Source organism: Dama dama, chromosome 12, assembly GCF_033118175.1.
Source record: "Dama dama isolate Ldn47 chromosome 12, ASM3311817v1, whole genome shotgun sequence".
Classification (NCBI taxonomy): Eukaryota; Metazoa; Chordata; class Mammalia; order Artiodactyla; family Cervidae; genus Dama; species Dama dama.
The window spans coordinates 73,921,872-73,944,443 of NC_083692.1; the positions used below are offsets into that span (position 1 = coordinate 73,921,872).

The window sequence follows — 22,572 nt, forward strand, 5'->3', positions numbered from 1 at the left end:
TAAATAACTAATGAAATAGTAAAGAGGTACAGGTTTACATTAAAATCAATTCACTTTCATTGTTTGTCTTTAAATTGTATGGTGCTTTGCATATTAATATTTGACTGAAGCTTTTTTCCATTTACTTACTTTTGTCAATGTTAGAACTGAATAATAGAGTTACCGTATGATCCCGCTATTCCACTTTTGGGTCTATATTCAGAGAAAACTGTAATTTGAAAACATATATGTACCCTGATGTTCACAGCAGCACTTTCTACAATAGCCAAGACATGGAAGCAACATGGAATGGATAAAGAAGATGTGGTATATATATATATACACAATGGAATACTATTACTCAGCTATAAAAAAAGAATAAAATAATGCCATTTTCAGCAACATCAATGTACTTAGAGATTATCATATTCAGTGAAGTTAGTCAACAGAGAAAGACAAATATCATACAATATCATTATATGTGGAAAATTTTTAAAATGGTGATATAAATTAGCTTATTTACAGAGCAGAAACAAACTCTCAGATATTAAAAACAATCTTATGGTTACCAAATGGAGTGGAGGGGAGGGAGATAAATTATTAGTTTGGAATTAACATATGCCCACTACTATATATAATAGATAAACAACAAAAAACTACTTTGTAGCACAGAGAGCTATATTCAAGGTCTGATAATAACCCATAATGAAAAAGAATATATATAATTATATATATATATATTGTGTATATATATATATATATTTTTTGTAAAACCAAATCACTTGCTGTATACCTAATGTAAACAACATTGTAAATTAACCTATATTTCAATTAAAAATGAAATTCGAGCTGTATTTTATGACTATTACTGTCACTACAACCATTCAGCACAAGTGTTGTTATAAACAGTGGTGGAAATCACAGAGGGAAACAGCCAGTCCGTTTTACAAGGGAGAGGTCACCTTCCTTCCCCAGTCACCACATCTCTCTCAGTTGAATAGATTTCAAACAGAAAGATCGTTTCCTGGCCAGTGGCTGAGAGAGAGTGCCCTCCCTCAAAATCCAGTTTTCTTCCCAGTGTCCAAACAGGATTTTTAGATTCCTTTTTTATTTACTGCCTCACTTAAAATTGGTGGATATTAAAGTTGAAAGAAAAAAAAAAAAACCAGCATGACAATTTGCCAAGGTAACTTTGGTCCAATTTAGCTTTGCATTAACCCACAGTCATTGTACTTAAAATTTCCATGATTTTTTAAGGGTTAAAGAAGGTGAACAGGAGAATTAGAGGTATCAGTATAAAAAGAAATATTTTATAATAATAATGTTATTTTTGAGAAGAGGGTAAATGATCGTTTCTTCTTTTTTGGTGTTCTAGAATTGTGTCAGCAAAGCACAGAATCCCCTAGGACATTAAAGCAGTTGTCAAAGCTGTATAAATAAGGATCTTCATATTAGTCACTTTAATATAATATTATTTTAAAATACATAAATTGCAAGTTTAAAAATGTCTGAAAAGCCTGAACAATTACATAAAAAAGTTCCTTTGAATATCCATAAATACTATATTTTGTTCCCCCAGAATTTGGCATGTATCCTTCCTAAATTTTATTGATAATTCATATTTATAAACAAATCCTTAAAAACAATATTAATTTTTTTCTGTAAGTTTGAAACTATGTGTTTTGCCACTTTATTTCATATCTATCAGTATGATTTGATAATGTCTCTAGTAGTATATGTGTGTGTGTGTGTGTGTGTGTGTGTGTTAGTTGCTCAGTCGTGTCTGACTCTTTGCGACCCCATGGACTGTAGTCCAACAGGCTTCTCTGTCCATGGGGTTCTCCAGGTAAGAATACTGGAGTGGGTTGCCATTCCCTTCTCCAGGGGATCTTCCTGACTGAGTGATCAAATCCAGGCCTCTTACATTGCAGACAGGTTCTTTACCAACTGAGCCACCAGGGAAGCCCCTATTATATAGAGATCAACCTAATTTCTCTAAACTATGTAATATTCAAAAAATGAATAAAACACAATTTATTAACCCTCCTAAAAATGGTAGAACAAATAAAATCCAAAAGGAATTAGAGTTATCAGGATAAATGAGAGGGCCTGTGAGAACTGCTCTCACCCAACGTGGGCAGCTGAAAACTTCTTAGATTGTAGAAAGGCAGTGTTGGTGAACACATCTACTAACCTGGAGGGTGATACACCCTGACTCCAGAGGCACAGAAGCTGCTGGACTTGAGACCATCTCAGTCTTTGCCTGTGTATTTCTTCATCTGGATATTTATCTAGCTCCTTTATTATTTTTTTAAAGAAGCAAGTAAATGTAGGTAAATATTTCCTAAGATCTGTGAGCCACTCTAACAAACTAATTGAAGCTGAGGAGGAGATCCTGGGAACCTCTGATTTGTAGCCAAATCGGACAAAAATTGTCTATAATCTGGGGACCTATTACTGAGATTGGCGACTGAAATAAAAGATTCTAGTGGGACTGAGCCCTTAACCATGCTCTAACACTAGCTTCAAATGCATAGTGTTGTTAGAATTAAGTTAGGTTGTGGGATACCCACGTGGCAGTACTAGTGGTAAAGAACCTGCCTGCCAATGCAGGAGAAGCAAGTCTGATCCCTGGGTAGGAAAGATCCCCTGGAGCGGGGCATGGTAACTCACTTCAGCACTGTTGCCTGGAGAATCCCTTAGACGAGGCACCTGGTGGTTACAGTCCATAGGGTTGCAAAGAATCGAATATGCCTGAAGCAACTTAGGACATAGGACACCCAGAACTGAGTTAAGTTGTTTAGGTAATAGCTTGGTATGGGGAGAAACCTCTACATCTGGTGATCAGAAGTGTCAGAGGTAGAGTGTTTTATGTGAATAAGAAAGGACACTTATAGGAAAGAAACACACATGAGGTAGACTGAACTGAGTTTTCCCTTTCCAATGTTATATAATCTTATTTTTCCCTAAATCAGTTATTATAATCTCATTTTCCTTAGTTATGGAGTGTTGCAAGGGAGGCATGTAGTCCAGAATTATTCAATGAGATATAAACCAAAGTCAGTTTCTGAGGTCTGCCTTTCTCAAACCAAAGGACACATCTTCATGTGCAGATGGATTTTCCAGATCCTTTCCCCCTGCATTTGATGCTAATGTCATATCAAAGTTAAAAACTTTTAAAGTCTATATACAATGAGAGCAAATGGTTAGAAAGAACCTAGGATGCAAACGGTTTGTTGAATCACTTAACTAGCACCCATAATGGTCTCCCTTCTTGTGCCTTCTAGTACCAACTTGGTCACATCTGTATCTGCAGCTTTATCACTGGTCTTCAGAGAAATCTCTCCAGAGTTATAGGTGATATACATAAATGAATGTCCCACCTTCACCTTCAAGATAACATGTCAGACTGAATTTAGAATATAATAATCTACCTCAATGCCCTGATAAGTACCATTACCATTCCCCCAGATGCCCAAGATAGATACCTATGTGGTCGTCTTGTCCACACTTCACTTTCTATCTCTAGTTGTACAGTTTTTAGTCTCAAACATGTCTCAATTCACTTCCCTCCTCTTTACTTCTGTTGTCAATATTTTTTGCTTCTAGGCTACGTATTTTCCCATGTTAACAGTTTAAAAGACTATTAATGGATTTCTCTGCTCCATTCTTCCCCAATTCCAACTCATTCTGTAGTCTGATTCCAGCTATTTGTATTGAAAGTCAAATATGATCTACATGGTTTCCTATTAAATTTTTAATGTGTCTATGAAGAGAAAATTTCTTGAAATCCCACAGAATATCACATAATACTAAGAGAAGTAATGAACAATATTTGGATTTAGGGAAAGTTACATAAACATTTTAGAAAATGAATATACCAGAAAGTTCCTGAGTAAATTTTAAAACTGACTCCTCCTTTAAAAAAAACTCTTGGGAAAATAAGAAGTATTAAAAAAAATAAATGGGCTTCCCTGGTGGCTCAGACAGTAAAGAATCTGCCTGTAATGTAGGAGATCCAGGTTCAATCCCTGGGTCGGGAGGATCCCCTGGAGAAGAGAATGGCAACCTACTCCAGTATTCTTGCCTGGAAAATTTTGTGGACAGAAGAGCCTGGCGGGCTACAGTCTATGGGGTTGCAAAGAGTCGCAAATAGTTAGACTGAGTGACTAACACTTTCACTTTCAAATAAATAAGTAAACAAGCATAATTAGTGATAATCAGCTGATATAGAATATTATATTAGTTTGAGGTATACAACTTAGTTATCTGGCAATCAGATACATTATGCAATAATCACCCTTGAAATTCCTGTTATCGTCTATCACCATACAAAGTTGTTACAATATTATTGACTACATTCCCTATGTATACATTGTTGTTATTGTTGTTCAGTCATTCAGTCATGTCTGACTCTCTGTAACCCTGTGGGCTCATCAACTCCCACGAATTACTCCTTTCATAGCTGGAAGTTTTTTCCTCTAATCTCCTTTACTTATTACATTCATCCCCTTAGCACCCACTCTATCTGGCAACCACCAGTTTGTTCTAAGAGTCTGCTTTTATTTGTTTATTTTGCTTTTTAGATTCCATGTATAAGTAAAATAACATGGTATTTGTCTTTCTGTGTCTTGACATTTCACTTAGCATGATAGCATCAAGTTCTTGCAATGGCAAACTTTCTTTTTTTATGGCAGGATAGTGTTCCTACATATATAATCACATCTTTTTAAATTTATTTTATCAATGGACACTTAGGTTGCTTCCATAACTTGGCTATCATACGTAGTCCTGCAATGAACATAAGGATGCATGTATCTTTTCAAATTAGTGTTTTCAATTTTTTTTTTTTTCAGATAAATCCTAGGTATTTATTTCACTTTTGGAACTTGAAATTGCTAGGTCACATGGTAGTCTTTTTTTTTTTTTAATTTTTTGGGGAAGATCCAATGTTTTCCACAGTGGTTTCACCAGTTAGATCATACTAATATTGCATGAAGTTTCCCTTTTCTCTAATCCACACTGATGCTTGTTATTTGCTGTCTTTTTGATAATAGTCATTCGATGGGTGTAAGGTGGGTTTTGGTTTGCATTTTCCTGATGATTAGTGATGTTGAACATATTTTTGTGTTGTCCATCTGTATGTCTTCATTGGAAAAATGTCTATTCAGATTTGACCTTTTTCAACCCAATTGTATTTTGTTTTGTTTTGTGCTGTTGTGTTGTAGAGTGCTTTATTTGTTTTGAATTATAAGCCCTTATCAGATAGATTTACAAATATATTTGCCCATTCAGCAGGTTGTCTAAAACACTATTAAGTCTATATTCATCTTTACTTTCTAACAGTCCTGTGCTCATCAAACTTGCCATCTACTGAGATAAACAAATGAAACAGGCAATATTATGTGTTAAGCTGTTATAATTAAGTAAACTGCTGTAGAGTGAGGAAACTATAGAAATATCTGTAATTTTTAAACAAAAATATTGTCTGTGAAGAATAATAATTTATTTACATCTTTTTGCTCATTTTATTTAGTTTTCTTCTCTTATTCAGCTGGACAAGACTTCCAATAAAACACCATAAACATTAATGTTGACAAGAAGCATTTTTTGTCATTTCCAACCTTAGGGACGTGGTAGAGGGATTCCCAGTATTTCAGCATCAACTATAAATTATGCTGGAGATGTTTTGCATTAATCACTTATCAGAATAAGTAATTTTATTTCTAAATATACAGCTAGGAGTTTTATTATGAAAGTGTATTTGATTTAATGAAATGCTTTTTCTCTATTTATGGAGATATTTGTATGATTTTTCCTTTCTTAGCCTGGTGATTGATTTCCAATTGTTAAATCAACCTTGCACCTCAGGTATAAAATTAAAATTTGTTGTCATATATTATTCATGTCAAATTTATACCTGCTTCATAGATCAATTGGGAAATAGGGTTAGCATCTGGTCTGAAACCCCTACTCTGTTCTTTGTGAACCTCTTAGAAGAAGAGAAAATACAGAAAGAAATATAGAAATGACCTGATAAGTCCCCTTGAAAGCATGATAATTGGACCCCTTGATGATATTTCTATTGAAAAGATAATGGGGTGCTTCATCTATGGAATCCTTTTAGGCAAGATACACTTGACCTGTCTAGGTTGCTAGTGACAAATCAGCCTATAAATTTATTAGCTAGAATCGAGCTGAAAAATGTCAATGAGCTATGCAATTATCAAATTAAAAGTTGAAGGTGTTTCATGACCAAAATAAGCTCCCTTTGTAAATCATGTTATATATGTGTTATTGTTTGATTCTTCATTTGTTATATCTGCTTCAAGGTGCAGCTTACAATAGTATGAAAAACCCTGGGGACTTATGGTCTCGGAATTCTCCATGCATGACCTTTGACTATAGCTGCCAGCATCTTTTGAATTATTAATTTTGACAGTATTTTGGCAGTATCAAAATTAATAATTGTGATAGTACTTCAGACAATCTTATTTTGTTATTTTACAGGGAAATAAGTGTTCCTTCTCTTTCTCATCTCAGGAGAAGTTTATGTAAAAAATGTTTCCTTTTTCATTCTTAAATGCTTTGCAATGTTCATCAGGAAAGTCACTTAGGCTGTACGTTTCTGTGTGGATCACGTTTCTGTCAGGGATCAGCTGGCAAAGAGGAAACATGTTACTTGAACAGATTTTAATATAAAAAGTAAGCAGGTATAATATTGCCAACTAGATGTCTGAGAGAGTGAAAAAGAAAATTTTATTACCATGAAGGTAACAATTGTAGGCAGCAGCTACTGCTCTTGGGGTGGGGAACAAAGTTTACAGCCACTATGGAGAACAGTGTGGAGATTCCTTTAAAAACTGGAAATAGAACTGCCATATGACCCAGCAATCCCACTTCTGGGCATACACACCGAGGAAACCAGATCTGAAAGAGACGTGCACCCCAGTGTTCATCGCAGCACTGTTTATAATTGCCAGGACATGGAAGAAACCTAGATGCCCATCAGCAGACGAATGGATAAGAAAGCTGTGGTACATATACACTATGGAATATTACTCAGCCATTAAAAAGAATTCATTTGAATCAGTTCTAATGAGATGGATGAAACTGGAGCCCATTATACAGAGTGAAGTAAGCCAGAAAGATAAAGACCAATACAGTATACTAATGAATATATATGGAATTTAGAAAGATGGTAACGATAACCCTATATGCAAAACAGAAAAAGAGACACAGATGTACAGAACAGACTTTTGGACTCTGTGGGAGAAGGTGAGGGTGGGATGTTCTGAGAGAACAGCATTGAAGCAAGTATACTATCAAGGGTGAAACAGATCACCAGCCCAGGTTGGATGCATGAGACAAGTGCTCAGGGCTGGTGCACTGGGAAGACCCAGAGGGATGGGGTGGGGAGGGAGGCGGGAGGGGGGATTGGGATGGGGAATACATGTAAATCCATGGCTGATTCATGTCAATGTATGGCAAAAACCACTACAATATTGTAAAGTAATTAGCCTCCAATGAATACAAATAAATGGAAAAAAAAAATAAAATGATAGAAATTTAGTGATGTAGGAAGGGATTCCTATGGAGTGAAACTCCCTTTTTGGAGGGAGTGTACTTGCCTTCTACTTTTTCTCTGAACTCAGAAGTGTGGCATGATAGATTCTGAGACTCAGATATTTGAAGATAGGGTGCCGGCTTGCTGGTGAATGAGACTAGATCTGAACCTGTAGGAGAAGCTGCACCCTGGGTTCAGCTCATGCTATAGGAAGGAGCTATTGCTATAGCGACTATGGTAATGCTCGCAAGCAGAGGGAAAGCCCAGAATAGCAAACAGGAAGGAGTCCTTTTTTCCTTCTCTAACTTTGCTGTCTTTCTCTCCCATGCTCTGTCTTCAGAGGGTGAAATGGAGCCAGATGTGAAAATAGAAGTGTCATATGCAGAATCCCAGGAGCAGAAAGCAGAGTATAGAAGTAGAAAGCAGAGTTGGGAGGCAATAACAAATGAGAAGAAAAATGGTTTAATTGTGGGTTCAGTTTGCTTAATATTAATAGAGTCCCTGCAAGCATGGCTGTAGCTGCATTCCATATGTTCTTATGTAGGTATTATATTTTTTATTAGCATTCAGTTCAAAATTAGGGTTATGATTTGGGCAAGGGTTAGTGCAAAGAGTTAAGATTAAGGTATGGTATATCACTGTTTAGTTTTTAGGTATTGTTATAAGGATCTTACTCAGGAAATTATGACTTTCTGCTGTTTACAGGAATGAGGTAGAAGTTAACATTATGATGGTATGTCAGCTAATTTATTCAGCAAATTACATACATCATGGGGGGGGGGGTGAAATATGTACCATTGTACGTGCAATTTCATTTAAAAAGATCGTTTGATGTTGATTTAACTGGGCTTGCCCCATTTTAACCCTACTAAGCATAACACCAAACATGATTTAAAAAAAAAAAGTTTTTACTATCTATGTATGAGTACAATACATGTGTCCATATATGTATAGATTTTACAGGGGCTGCCATGTAAAACCTTCTCTAGAAACCTACAGTGAATGAATGAGTAGTTGTATTGTGTGTGTGTTTTGTTATAGTTTGTTGTAAAAGGCTGTAGAGATTTTCCTTTAGTTTTTCCCCTAACTTTGCATTATATGATATTAGAAGTGTAGTTATCAAAATAAGTAAGTTATGAAAAAAAATGCACAAATGAGCAGTGATACAATGCTGAATAGAACATTACCAATACCATTCAAGTTGTCCGGTCTTCTTCTGGAGTCCATCCATCTCCTGGCTGGAGCATTTGGCTCTGCTTCTCTCAACTTGTAGCTTCCATGCTGATGGCAAGGCATCTGCTCCAGGTGTTCTGTGTCTCAGCCACTGGGTCAGAGAAATGAATCCTGAGCTGATAGCTTTACAGCGATGGCTTAAAAGGTGCATAAATCACTTCTCATATTCTGAAGTCAGAGAAATTTCAAAATCTGCTGTGTAGATGGATGGTCATGTTGCCCAACTAAAACTTGGATGGTGTACTGTTAGTAATAGGAAGAATAGGCATATGGACATTGGGGAACGCTTAGCAGCCCATTACTGACAAATTGTTTATTCACATGTTCAGCTTTACAGGACAGTGACAGACTATTATTCAAAGTGATTAAATGAATTTACACTTACTAGCAGGACTAACATTTTCTTTTTTGTGAATACATATTCTTGACAATAATTGTTTTTACTAAACAAACAGGAAACTAACATGTGATACAGTAATATTAACTAAAGTACAGATTTTGTTTATATTTCACATAATTTTATGCTAGTATCCATTATTTGTTTGCACACCTTATTTAAGATTCCATCTTGTATTTAGTTGCATTGAGTAGCTCACCTGCATGCAACAAATTCTGATAAATTCTCTTTTCATTTTTATTCTAGTAAATATTTTCTAATTGTACTTGTTATGGTGTCTTAGCTATACCCATCATTAAAAGTGGACATTTAACTTCCAAATACATGGAGTTTTTAAAGATCTTTAATATTAATTTCTCATTTTGATATTAATCTCTCATTTAAATGCTTTCTTCTCTGCAATCATCCTCTGGGTTTCTTCAGTCTTTTAACTTAATTGAGGTTTTCAATGGCTAAGTCAAAGATCTTAGTAAATGTCACATTACACTTGAAAATATATGGGTTATTTTCAAATATCTTTCGATATTGATTTCTAACATAATTCCACAGTAATAAGAGAACAGACTCAGTATTATTTTAATACCTTTAGACTATGAAATTTTTGCACCTTGTTTTATCTTCCTGGATATGTTACTGTAGTTCCTGGTTTATAGTCTATGGGAAATTGAATAGAATTTTTATCCTGCTGTTGTGTGAAAACTGTACAAATCTTAATTATGATAAATTGTCTTATGTGCTTTTCAGGTCTACTATATCATTCTACTTTCTATTTATTCTGTGAATTTTTGAGAGTTTTATATTGAAACTCCAACTAAAAATCTTAATTTATCTACTTAAAAATAACTGTAACATATAGTAGAACTATATGTAACTTTGTCCTCTATTTTCCAAGTCTCCTATAAATGTGTTATCATACTTTTATAATTTAAAAAATAAAAGCTTCAGTGGAAGCTAAGAAAAAGATTGTTTTTACTGTTATCATTAGATATCTTGCCCATTTAATAGAGAAAGATGGTATTTCATAATGATCTTAATTTGCATTTCTCAGCTTACTAAGGACGTTGAGTGTGTAGTCAGTGAAATAAATATTTGTTAAAATTGTTTGCCTATTCTCTAAGCCCCATTGGCTTGTTTATCATTTTTATTCATGTATAGGAGGTTTTCATATTTTTTTATAAATTTATTTTTTGGGCATTTTCCTCATCATCTTACTAATCTTTGATTTGAAGCAATGGATTATTAGTTCTTTAATGTAAGGAAAAACAATAATCATAAAAGTCATTTATTAACATAAGAAATAATGTTTTGTAAACACTTCTCCATGTATAATTTAAGAGGAAAATTTTGAGGGAAACTTCTACCTTTAAATCAAGATTTAACACTTGAAGATTGAAACTTTAAGGATTATGCTGTGGAATGCAAGTGTAATGTATTATGGTTTGAATAATTTATTTATTTTTCTAACTGGAAGCAGACCACTCAAATATCTTTAGTATATTCTGTAGCTAAGTAAGAGTGGATAAATCATGTGTTTTTAGAAATGAGAATGATAAACTACTGAAAGTGATTTAGTAATATACAAAGTGCTTAGAATGGTTTGGGGAACTTAGGTGATATTTAGTAAATTCTGGAAATTATTATTATTTTAAAACTGTCATTATCAGTATTGTTATCACTGGGTAAGTTTTTATCCTATACAAATAATTATTTATGAAAAATTTTATTTCCTCCAAATGGTAAGAATTTTAGTGTTGCATTTTAATATATTTTCTTAGTGGGATAAATCACTGCATACATTTGGGAATATGTACAGCTTATGGATACAACATATTTCCAGTTCAGTTTATAGGTCAGAATATGTCCAAACTGGGGAGCACATGGTGGAATTGCTGATTAAGTGAAAGATCTAAAAATTACACCTTGAATCCATGTGCTAATGTATCAGTCTCTTTAAGGCATTCTTAATCTCTTTATTTCTCAGTGTATAAATGGCTGGATTCAAGAGAGGTGTGATTACTGTGTAAAACACAGCAAGAAACTTGTCCACCCAAGAGATGCTAGGTGGCCACAGATAGGTGAAGATGCAGGGTACAAAGAACAGCACCACCACTGTGATGTGGGAAGTGCAGGTGGAGAGTGCCTTCGATGCCCCGTCCTTGGAGCGAAGACAGACAGTCACCAGGATGTAGGTGTAAGAGATCAGCAAGAGAACGAAGCAAGTTGTAGCCAAGACTGCACTGTCAGCATTTATCAACAGTCTCAGAGTATGAGTATCCATGCAGGCTAGTTTGATCACCAGAGGAATATCACAGAAAAAACTGTCCACTATTCTGGGTCCACAGAAGGGAAGATCTAAAATTATAGCTAGTTGACTTGTGGCATGCACAAAGCCAGTGATCCATGATGTCAGTACTAGCCCGATGCACTTCTGTCTGTTCATGATGCTGGAGTAATGGAGTGGCTTGCAGATGGCTACATAACGGTCATAGGCCATTGTCACAAGCAGTACCATCTCACCCCCTCCAAAGAAATGTACGCAGAGGATCTGGCTCATGCAGCCCCCAAAGGAGATGGTTTTATTATCCTTTAGGAAGTCTGTGGTCAGTTTAGGAGTGGTCACTGAGGAAAGGCAGAAGTCAACAAATGAGAGATTGGCTAAGAGGAAGTACATTGGGGAATGGAGATGAGAGTCAGTGATGATTAAGAGCACGACGAAAAGGTTTCCCAGGACGGTCACCAGGTAGAGTGCAGAAAATGGCAGTAAGAGGAATTTCTGGAGCTCCCTTGAATCACAGAGTCCAAGAAAAATGAACTCAGATACCATGGACTGGTTTGCTTCCTCCATTTAGTTCATTTCTAATGTGACCAGAAGAAGAAATGAATAAGAACTTCTAGAAAGAAGAACTTAAGGTTTAGGTGTAAGAGAGCAGATAAATTCTTCTCAGGTGCAGTGTTGAAGTCTTAACATTATACTGAGCTCAAAATTGAAAATAACATTTTATGAATTTATGGATGGGCACAGTCCTCTGACTAAATAAAGAAGCTAATTAAATGTAGAAGAACAGGTCAAAAACTTTATCCATTAGAAGTACAGTTCTTAGGGGTTATTAAAAACAAATATTCTGATTAAAAGTTTAGTATTAATGTATTTTATGAAAAGTTTCTCCAGGGCTTGAATATACCTTTTCTTCAGGGAGAATGCATCATTCTAAAATCTATTTAGAGGCTTTTTATTTTTCAGAATCTACCTAGGGTAATAATCTAATGTTATATTTCTCATTATAGTATATGGTTTTTATAAACAAATCAATTTCTAAGTTGATATGTATAACAGATTGAATTAAACCAAGGTCTTCTACATACTCAGGGAGAAACTGTTCATCAAATGACTTCAGAAAAGATGTTTGTGTTTCAAAAGAAACCCTAGATGCTGACTACACACTTATAGTGCAAAATATTTTCATGCATTTTGATCTCTCCATGAGAGGAGATATCCATACTATTACATATTCCTTAGCCTAACTCCACTTATTAATGCACACTGCCTGGTCCTTTGCCTTCACTGGCAACAGAAATTTCTTATTTCAGAGTAGCCTAAAGGACAGGCAAATTTAAACTACTTTTACTCCTGCCTTCCCTTATGTGGGAAAATATATTAATAAATTCTAACTTCATTTGTACTTACACTATTCCTTTGTGTTATTTAAATTGACCTCTGTGAACTGTGGACACATATATTTCCTATTTTCTATAAGTCAGAAAGCAAAGTCTTTATTTCCTTTCTTCTCTCCCTCTCTGTATCCATCTGTCTCTCCCCACTTCCTTCCTTCCCTCCTTCTTTATTTCTATTTTTCCCTCTTTAATGTCTCTTCATTTCTCTCTATATATTGTCCTGTTATTATCTTCAGTCTAGCTACTAATGTTTTTAAGTTGACTCACTAACACTTACTATTTACCAAGTAAGCACTTTAAAAACCTGTCTGTTTTGTTAGTTATTCCTTCTATAGGACTTGAAACATTTTATATTTCAACTAGCTGTGTACAAAATTGCCTGTTTTTTTCACTTGTTGCCAATAGAATGTTTTCTCAATGATAATGAGAAATGACATCTAAATGTAGATTTCATTTCTTACTGTGAGATTAAGCACCCTCTTCTCCCCATCAACACACACCATTTTAAAGGACTATTCGCCTTTCCTTTTGTTTGAACTGCCTGCTACTCTTCTGGGCACAATTTTACTTTGGATTTTGCTGTTATTTTCTTTCCTCAGAAAAAGTATGACTATTTTTTAAAATGAAAATCAGCATAAGGATTATGAACTGTCACCATCTCAGTATTGAGTTTAAAATGATTTTACTTTGTTATTTTGGTAAGAACACAACTTAAGACCTATGTTATTTTGTTGGGAACACAACATGAGGTCTAATAAACTATGTATGTACATGCATGCTCAGTTGCTCGATCATGTCAGATTCTTTGTGACCCCCATGGAATGTAGTTACTAGGCTCCTCTGTCCAGAGGATTTTCCAGGCAAAAAAACTGAAGTGGGTTGCCATTTCCTACTCCATGGAATCTTCTGGACCCAGATATTGAAACCAGGTCTCTTGCATTTCCTGAATTGGCAGGCAGATTTTATACCGCTGTGCCACCTGGGAAGCCCCAATAAACTATGTACACACACATTATTTTAGCGATCGTGTTTCTTGCCCTTTTGCAGATGTGAAATTTGATTTTCCCACCTTAAGTTTGAAAGTACTAAAACTGGAAAATAAACAGGTTTGTCTGACTCCAAAGCTTCTAGGATAGCTTCCCTACCAAAAATGGTTTCTATAGGAATCTTGAATTTCAGAAGACTAAGGAAAGTAAAAAAGATTTCTGAAATAAGATATTTAGTTCTTTAAAGAACTGACTGAGACACCAGCAAATGTACATAGACAATAACAATAGGAAAAGAGGTAAAAGTTTGCATTAATATAAATTCAGTTCTGTTTGTCTTTAAATTGTAGAGTACTTTGCCCTATTGATATTTGACTGAGGCTTTTTTCCATTTACTACTTTGATCAGTGGTAGAGCAGGTAAAACATAAAAGGAATTAGAAAATGTTAATATAAGTTGGGGGCTTCCCTGGTAGCTCAGATGTTAAATAACCTGCCTGCAATGCGGGAGACCTGGGTTCAATTCCTGAGTTGGGAAGTTGGATAATCTGTGAGAACTGATCTCACTAACTTGGGCCTCTAGGAACTTTTAAGATTGTAGAAAGGCAGTGTTTTTTGTTAGTTTGTGAAAGTGTTGTTAGGAATCCCAGAGTCCCAGGGATTGATTGAGAGAGAAAGCCCGTAATCTTCCCTATAAGCATCTTTAGAACAGTAAGCTTCACAGATAGGTATGAAAAAATGCTAAAGGGGTGGGGGACATCAAGTCAAAATAGAGGAGAAATATTGAACCTGAAAGTTCAAAAATCAGATAGATTGGGATATACTTACCCTGTACAGATCACCTCTGAAACCAGATCCTTTTCCTGACTGAGAAGGCTTACTCTAGATTTTTCTTTTAGTTTGACATGAAATGCAAGTAATTTTCTGCCATTTCCCACAGTGTTGGTGAGAGTGCATCCTCAATGTGGCAAATGTACACTTGAAAGAGTAGCCTCTGAGTTTGAAAACTTTCCATATCTGTGTTTTAATAAAGCCATATATTTGAAAAGTCTCTCCCTGTCATGCTCCTTGGGGATCCTAAGTCTTCAACTTTCCCTGAGGAAAAGTTGGGCTTTGTGTGCATAATAAAATAATGCACCCTTGTAAAAGCTAAAGTTAGTTCAGTTAATTACACCTAAAATTGTAAAAGAAGGAAGTTTAACACATTCAAATATTCTGAATTTAGGAGGATATAATATTTTTCCTTTCGTTCTGCATCTACCATGTCTTGAAGAGAACTAACATGCCAGAATCAGCCAGTCCCAGCAGAAGTTAGATGACTTACGTGAATGGGCAGGTGACAGGCAGCTCACCCTCACCTCATCATTTTGCAACTATGCCCATGACTTAGGGGCCTACTTAAACTTCTGCTTCCTGGGACTTGAGAGAAATAGTAGGTCTCAAATGTTCTCAATGCTACCTTGAGCAAAGTTCTGAATGTTAATGGTTTGTGTGTTAACCATGTTATAAGCATTTCTGTATGTGATGAGAGTGTTACTGAATTTGCAAGCCCCTCTGCCTGACATACACTGAGGCCCATCAATACTAAACATTAGAATTTGGAACAGAGAAAGGTTTATTACAGATTCATGCAAAGAGATGGGTGGCTTATGCTCTAAGAACCCCAAAGTTACTAAAAGCTTTCAGCAAGCCCCTTTAAAAGCAAAAGGTGAGGGATGGGTGTGGTTAGTTGTCACAGACTTCTTGGTGTCAGATCCTTTGTCCTTGAGGTCAGGTCATGGTTAGGTAATGATGTTCCTGTAAATCTCTACCAGATGAATGTTATTCTCTGTCCTGACCAGAAAGGGCAAAGTCCTAAGGCACAACCTTCGCCCTCCAAAGTCCAGGTCCTGGCTAAGAGGAGGGAGAAATCAGTCAGCAGCTCCTTCTGGGCCAGGTTCCCACATCCTGCCCAGGTGTCATCCCTAAAGGAGCCAGGCACCCAACCCAGCTGGCCCTCAGTCTCCTCAGGCTGCACAAATGGGGAGACCAGGTCTCACAGACTGCAACTTACACAGATGGCCACTGCTGTTAGGTTGGAGAGACAGGGATGGGGATGAGGTTCACTGCTGCCTCAAGGCCTGGGTCAAGCTAGTGGTGGGTCTTAGTGAGGGCTCTGGAGCCCCATAGGATGTAGTCCCCAGTCTGTTCCTTGGGCCCTCCAGCTCACTGGCTGTCCCAAGGCTGGATAAGCTGGAGGGCCTTCCAGGAGAAGGCCTGAATCTGCCTCTTACCTCACTGTCCAGCTGATGATCACCACACCACTCGCCCTTGACTCCATCATTTCCCCAATGGTCCCTCATTGACAGTTAGCTGTGGGCAGGGCCCCCTGAAGTGCTGACCAATAGCTGAGCAGGACAACTAAAGTGGCTCATTGACAGTTGGTTGCTTGTGGGTGGGGCCACTGAGGCACCCAGCAATGTCTGAGCAAGACCTGTTGCCTAGCAACAGGGTGCAGAGTAAAAGGACACAGCAATGGCTGCCTGATAATGGCTGCGCTCATCCAACTCTGTTCCAAGAAGACTCTGGATGGATACTTTTTAATTTACTACTTTATTAAAGGTATAATACATAGATACAGCATTACTTATAAGAGTCAAGCTATTAATGATATATGTTCATGTATATCATTAAGCAGTTATTAAAGTCCCACTTCATCTGTCCCCTCCAAATCTCAACCACTCTTAGAGGTAACAAGTATCAGTCTTGTAGTGTATCCTTCTGTTCCTATTCCTATCAGTAGTGGCATACATATCAATGTATGCCATTGGAGATATTTTTCTTTCTTTATCTTTTTTTGTTGGAAGTTTTGATTTTATATTAAAAGTCAAAGTCTATTTTACTAAATCCCAATTTATTTCCTTTTCCTTATTGTCCCTGCCTCTCTCCTCCTTATTTACTGTCTCAATTTCTCCCTCTCAAAGTTTTGTCTTATCTCTTTCATTTCTAGATCTCAAAACATTTAAATGAATTTATTTGGCTTACCACCCATTTTGTGCCCTGAGGTCTAGAATCCATAACCCAGTTTCTGAGAACACATACAGTCAACACTAATCCAGTTGCTTGGGTACTACCACACACTTTTTCGGTATCATCTCACTAAACTATGATGACTTATAGAGCTGTTTACAAAGGAGAAAACAGGCAAAAGAGGCTAAGTGACATTCCTAAGTCTTATAGTTATTAAGTGAAAGACCAATGAGAGTTTTGTAGTTACACGTATATACTTGGGTAACCATTGCACCATGATACATTACAGTCTCATTTCACATCATAGTCTCCTGTGGCCCTTTTACTCAATCACACACAAAACCCCTGTCCTGTGATACTATTGGTTTCTTTCCTGTCTCTGTATTTTCCTTTTACCAAAATATCTTAAAAATGGAATTGTGCAATTTGTTGTCTTTTGCACTTGGCTTTTCTTACTCTGTAATTGAGATTCATCCATTTTGATGCATATATTAGTCATTTATTTTCATTGATAAATAGTATTGCATTGTTTGGATATCCCCAGTTTAGGATATTAGAGTTGTGTCCAGTTTTTCATGATTAAGAGTAAAGCTGTGTGAACATTCTTTCATAGATTCATGTATTTAACTATTTTATTTCACTTCAATAAATAACAAATAGTGGGATTTTGGGGTCATCTGGTTAATTGTTCATTTAATAATGCAACTCTTCATAAGAATCCTACTTAAAAAGGTGAAATGGCCAGTATCCAGATGAAACATAATACATAACTGTATTTATCATTACAACCTGTTTAAAAGTTTTTTCTAATTTAGTCTTTGTTCACTCTCATAGTATGTAAAAAAGTAGTTTTCTGCCTTCAATATTGCCAGCAGATGGCAAAATTTGAAAAGTGAGACTGGAATTAGAAAATATTTGAAGTCATTCTCTTGTGAGGTCAAAAGGATGTATTGGATGTTTTCATAGATCATGGTCTACTCACTCCTGGACACTTCAGATGAAAGAGATCCTGAGTGCTGTGGATTACACCAAAGCCCATGCCTGCTTTATTTTCTCAACACTTTCCTTGAAAGGTGTTATGTGATTTACAAATGACAGAACATTAATAATACTATAAAATTAATTCATGTTAGTAGCCACATAAAGATTACTTCCACACTTTCAAAGAATACTGTATCAATTCATTTTTTAAAGGACAGGATATTTCAGGTTGGAGAAATAAAGCTTCCAAGAGTTTATATTTTTGTCTTCAAATATGCAAGACAGAACTCTCCTTAAAGAGGTGTAAAATATGTGGGGAGCAAAAGAAAAATCAGGCAAAGAGAACCTGACTGTGTTTCACGTGCCAAGAGCTCCCTTTCAAATTGCATGATCTAGTCTTCATAATAACCCCATTAAAATGGATCTTATGTCGAAAGTTTATGTCTCAGCATGTCTTGCAAGAAGTCACAGGGTTGAGAAACCACATGACTGGGGTGTGCATCTAAGCTCCTCTGATTCCTCCTTCAGTGGTGCCATTGTGGTATTGTCAATTCTAAAAGCTTAATTCTGTTTCCATGGCAAAAAACTGGTTTTCATAACTTCTGAGGCTTCCCCCTGTATAGTTCATTCAAGTTCTTCCTGAAATAACTATTAGCAAACAATACCATTGGCAATCAATTCCCAGTTTGGAAGTTTCTGATAATTAACATTATATATCTCTGTCCAGGATCATCTCCTGTTATAGAATTGTGGACCATGAACTGGGATCAGGCCTTTCTGAATCTCATTACTTAGCTCCTGGACTATAGAGAAGGCATCCCTTTTGGTGCAGGAAGGACCTTTGCTCTAGAGAGTAAAAAAGTTCCAGGAAGTAGCTGAAAAGAACACCTTAATGTTTCTGGAAACTTGAAAAAACTTCCAGAAAATCCCAGTCAGTATATATAGAAAGTTGATATTGAAATACTAAGAAAGCTGGTTTAAATGTGAGGGAGGAAGAAAAGCAAGGAGGAGGTTAAGAGATTGTTGTAGAGCATAAAATATATAACATTTGGAAACATTATTTGGGATCAGATTCTTCATGGATAAAACTGATTTAAAATTCTATTTAGGACCTGAAATACAGTCAGCTTGCAGGAATATAAACAATATATTGTCTCTTTTGAGAAATATTTATGGGACAGTGTTACCCTCAGTGTGAATTACACTTATGGTGGAGAATAGCTTCCAGAGCTCAGTGAGTGGGTAGAGCAACGGGATTTTAAGTTTCTATGGTTCTCTAAATTGAAAGTATCATCTGATAGCTTACATTTTTTATCAAATTCAGAGCCAAAATTTCAAAGTGAATTTAATGGTAGTTTGGGGTCTATTGGAATAAAAACTTTAATTAGCACCTATCTAAGTAACAAAGCATTAACAGGAGGCTGCTTTTAAGTTTGTTTTTATTGTAGATAGTTCTTTACTGTCAGTACCAGAAAGCCTATTTCACATCTTTTCTCTGGTTACCCAGATACACAATATTTGCTATAGGATATTCTGGGGATGCCACAAATTAATACATCCTCTAATCATGAACAAATACTCCAAATACATTGTCCTTCAACTGGGAGAATTCTAACTCATAGAACCTATAGGGTCTCCTGGAGGACCACAATAAGCTTGCACATTTATGTTAACATATAAGCATCCTTCTGATTTCAGTATCATTTCTTCATTCCTTCACTGGTGCTTCCAAAAATCAGATCCCAAATAAACTACTGTGATTAAATTTTATCTTTGAGTCTTCTGAGGGGAAGCAGTCTAAGTAAGTAGAGCTAGTAAGTCCTACACAAAATATATAAGCATTCAATGTGATGGTTCCCGACATTTCCCAAATCAAGCTAATTCACTTACAAGTTTTACAAGAAGATGAAGAGATTTTATTATGTTTGTTATTGTCAAAATAGTCACATTTTCAATCCAAAATGTTATTTAGTAGATATTCATGGTATTTTAAAACTAATAAAATAATCACCTTATGCGGTAGATTGATATTTTCCATGGTAGCAAATGTAATGAATAAATACTACACAGATGTAGTAGAATTTTGTTCAGTGAGGTAGATGATACATCCAGTTTTGTCTATTTTAGGTCTTAGGTACCTAAGTAGAAGTGGCGCTAGTGGTAAAGAACCTGCCTGCCAGTGCAGACGTAAGAGATGTGGGTTCAATCCCTGGGTCGAGAAGATCCCCTGGAGGAGGGCATGGCAACCCTCTCCAATATTCTTGCCTGGAGAATCCTCATGGACAGAGGAGCCTGGAGGGCTACAGTCCATAATGTTGCAAAGTCAGACACGACTGAAGCGACTTAGATTGACTCGCTTGCCTGAGTAGAGATGTCCAAAAGACAGATGGATTATAGTCTTCAAGCTCCAAAGTCAGATCTGATCAGCGAAATCTGACATAATGTCTTTTGATCAATCTTTTTATGGCTACCTTTATCTCTTTATTCCTTAATGTATATATAATGGGATTTAAGACAGGGGTGAGAGCAAAGTCAGCAATGAAGAGGTATTTATCAACTGATGATGTGGGGAAAGGCCAGACATAGAGAAATATGCACGGAGTGAAGAAAAGAACCACCACAGTGATGTGAGCTGACAAAGTGACAGACGCCTTGGACAAGTCTCCTGAAGAACGTTTCCAGACAGTGACCAAAATGAAGATGTAGGAAACGATTAGCAGGAAGAAGGTACCCATGCTCATGAAGCCACTGTTGGCAGCAACAATAAACTCAAATTTGGCTCCATCTGTGCATGCAAGTTTTATGATCCTGGGAAAGTCACAATAAAAGCTGTCTACTTTGTTAGGACCACAAAAGGGCAAGTTTATAATGAAAGCAAACTGAGACATAGCATGAATCATCCCAATTACCCAGCCAGTGATTACAAGTGAAATGCATATTTTAGGGTTCATGATTTTCAAGTAGTATAGAGGCTTGCAGATTGCTGTGTACCTGTCAAATGCCATGGCTATGAGTAACACCATCTCTACTCCTCCCATTATGTGGATGAAGCATATTTGTGCCATACAACCTTGGAAAGAAATTATCTTGTATTCATTTAAAAGGTCTGTAATCATCTTGGGGACTGTGGTAGAAGCAACCCCCACATCAATGAAGGACAAGTTTGCTAATAAGAAGTACATAGGAGAATGTAAGTGAGAATCAAAAATTACTAAAAACAAAATGAAGAGATTTCCCAGGATGATCCCTAAATAAATCAAGGAGAATATCAACGTGAGAAAAACTTTCATTTCATAAGAACCAGACAGTCCAAGCAACACAAACTCAGAAACCACAGAATCATTTGTTCCATCCATTGACTTAGGCAGAAGAGCTGATTATCAAATCACCTGAGGATAGAAAATGAAAAGTCATAAATAGTAGTACAAAAGTAGACTTCCTATTCATCCTACTCATTTGTATTTTGATAAATCATTTAACTATGAAAAAAAAGAATATGGAAACATTATAAGAAGAATGATTAAATTAAAATTTATGAAAATTTGAATGAAAGTAAGTGTGGTTACTTCTCTTCTTATTCCATTTTCAGAGGTATAAATTTTTTTTTGCTTCTCAAGTTTTGGACATTTTCCATGATCATCTACCTAGGTGTGCTCTCATGTGAATAAATTTAGTCATTTCTGTGACTTTTATATCAATGTTCTCACACAAAATTGCCAAGTACCCTTCAGTTCAGTTCAGTTCAGTTCAGTCGCTCAGTCGTGTCTGACTCTTTGCGACGCCATGAATTGCAGCACGCCAGGCCTCCCTGTCCATCACGAACTCCCAGAGTTTACTCAAACTCAAGTCCATTGAGTTGGTGATGCCATCCAGCCTTCTCATCCTCTGTCATCCCCTTCTCCTCCTGCCCCCAATCCCTCCCAGCATCAGGGTCTTTTCCAATGAGTCAACTCTTCGCATGAGGTGGCCAAAGTATTGGAGTTTCAGCTTCAGCATCAGTCCTTCCAATGAACACCCAGGACTGATCTTCTTTAGGATGGACTGGTTGGATCTCCTTGCAGTCCAAGGGACTCTCAAGAGTCTTTTCCAACACCACAGTTCAAAAGCATCAATTTTTTGGTGCTCTGCTTTCTTCACAGTCCAGCTCTCACATCCATACACAACCACTGGAAAAACCATAGCCTTGACTACATGGACCTTTGCCTTAGCTTAATCTATTTCACTGGTTAAATAGAAATCTTCAGATTGAAAGTGTTTAATGTGTGTTATCTTGCTTCACCTGTGTGTGTGTGTGTGTGTTTTGTTTTTGTTTTTTTCTTTTTGGTACAATTATCAAGGAAGTAAGGTGCCCAGATAGTGATTTTTCATAATATTTGATTCATGAAACATTATCATAGTGCATATAGATCTCTATATTCAATAAAAATATTGACTACAAAATACGTATTAGTAGAAAATGTTAAACAAATTAACAGATGACATTTATCAATATATCCTCTATACAGAGCTTTGTACTAAGCTCATTATCTCACTTACACCTCATAGAATTCCATATAGAAATGCAGTTTTATTGGACTAATTTTATTAATGAAGAAACTAAGTCTGCAATGGACCAAGTGTCATAGCCAAGACTTTTATCCAGAGCTATAGGATACGGAAATCCATGCTTCTAACCATAGAAGTACACACTTCAAGGCCAACACCTTCCCTAGATCTTCCCCATCATTCATTGTCATTATCACTGCTCAG

At 36.3% G+C, this 22,572-nt stretch overlaps 2 protein-coding genes across 2 annotated transcripts; both read right to left on the reverse strand.

The window, feature by feature from the left end:
- Positions 1-11,109: 11,109 nt before the first annotated feature.
- LOC133067280 (olfactory receptor 4K15-like) lies at positions 11,110-12,021 on the reverse strand. Its single transcript, XM_061158431.1, has one exon. It carries the CDS (start codon positions 12,019-12,021, stop codon positions 11,110-11,112), a length of 912 nt encoding a protein of 303 aa, XP_061014414.1.
- Positions 12,022-20,246: 8,225 nt separating this feature from the next.
- LOC133066865 (olfactory receptor 4F21-like) lies at positions 20,247-21,179 on the reverse strand. The gene has a single exon (XM_061158261.1). It carries the CDS (start codon positions 21,177-21,179, stop codon positions 20,247-20,249), a length of 933 nt encoding a protein of 310 aa, XP_061014244.1.
- Positions 21,180-22,572: the final 1,393 nt, after the last annotated feature.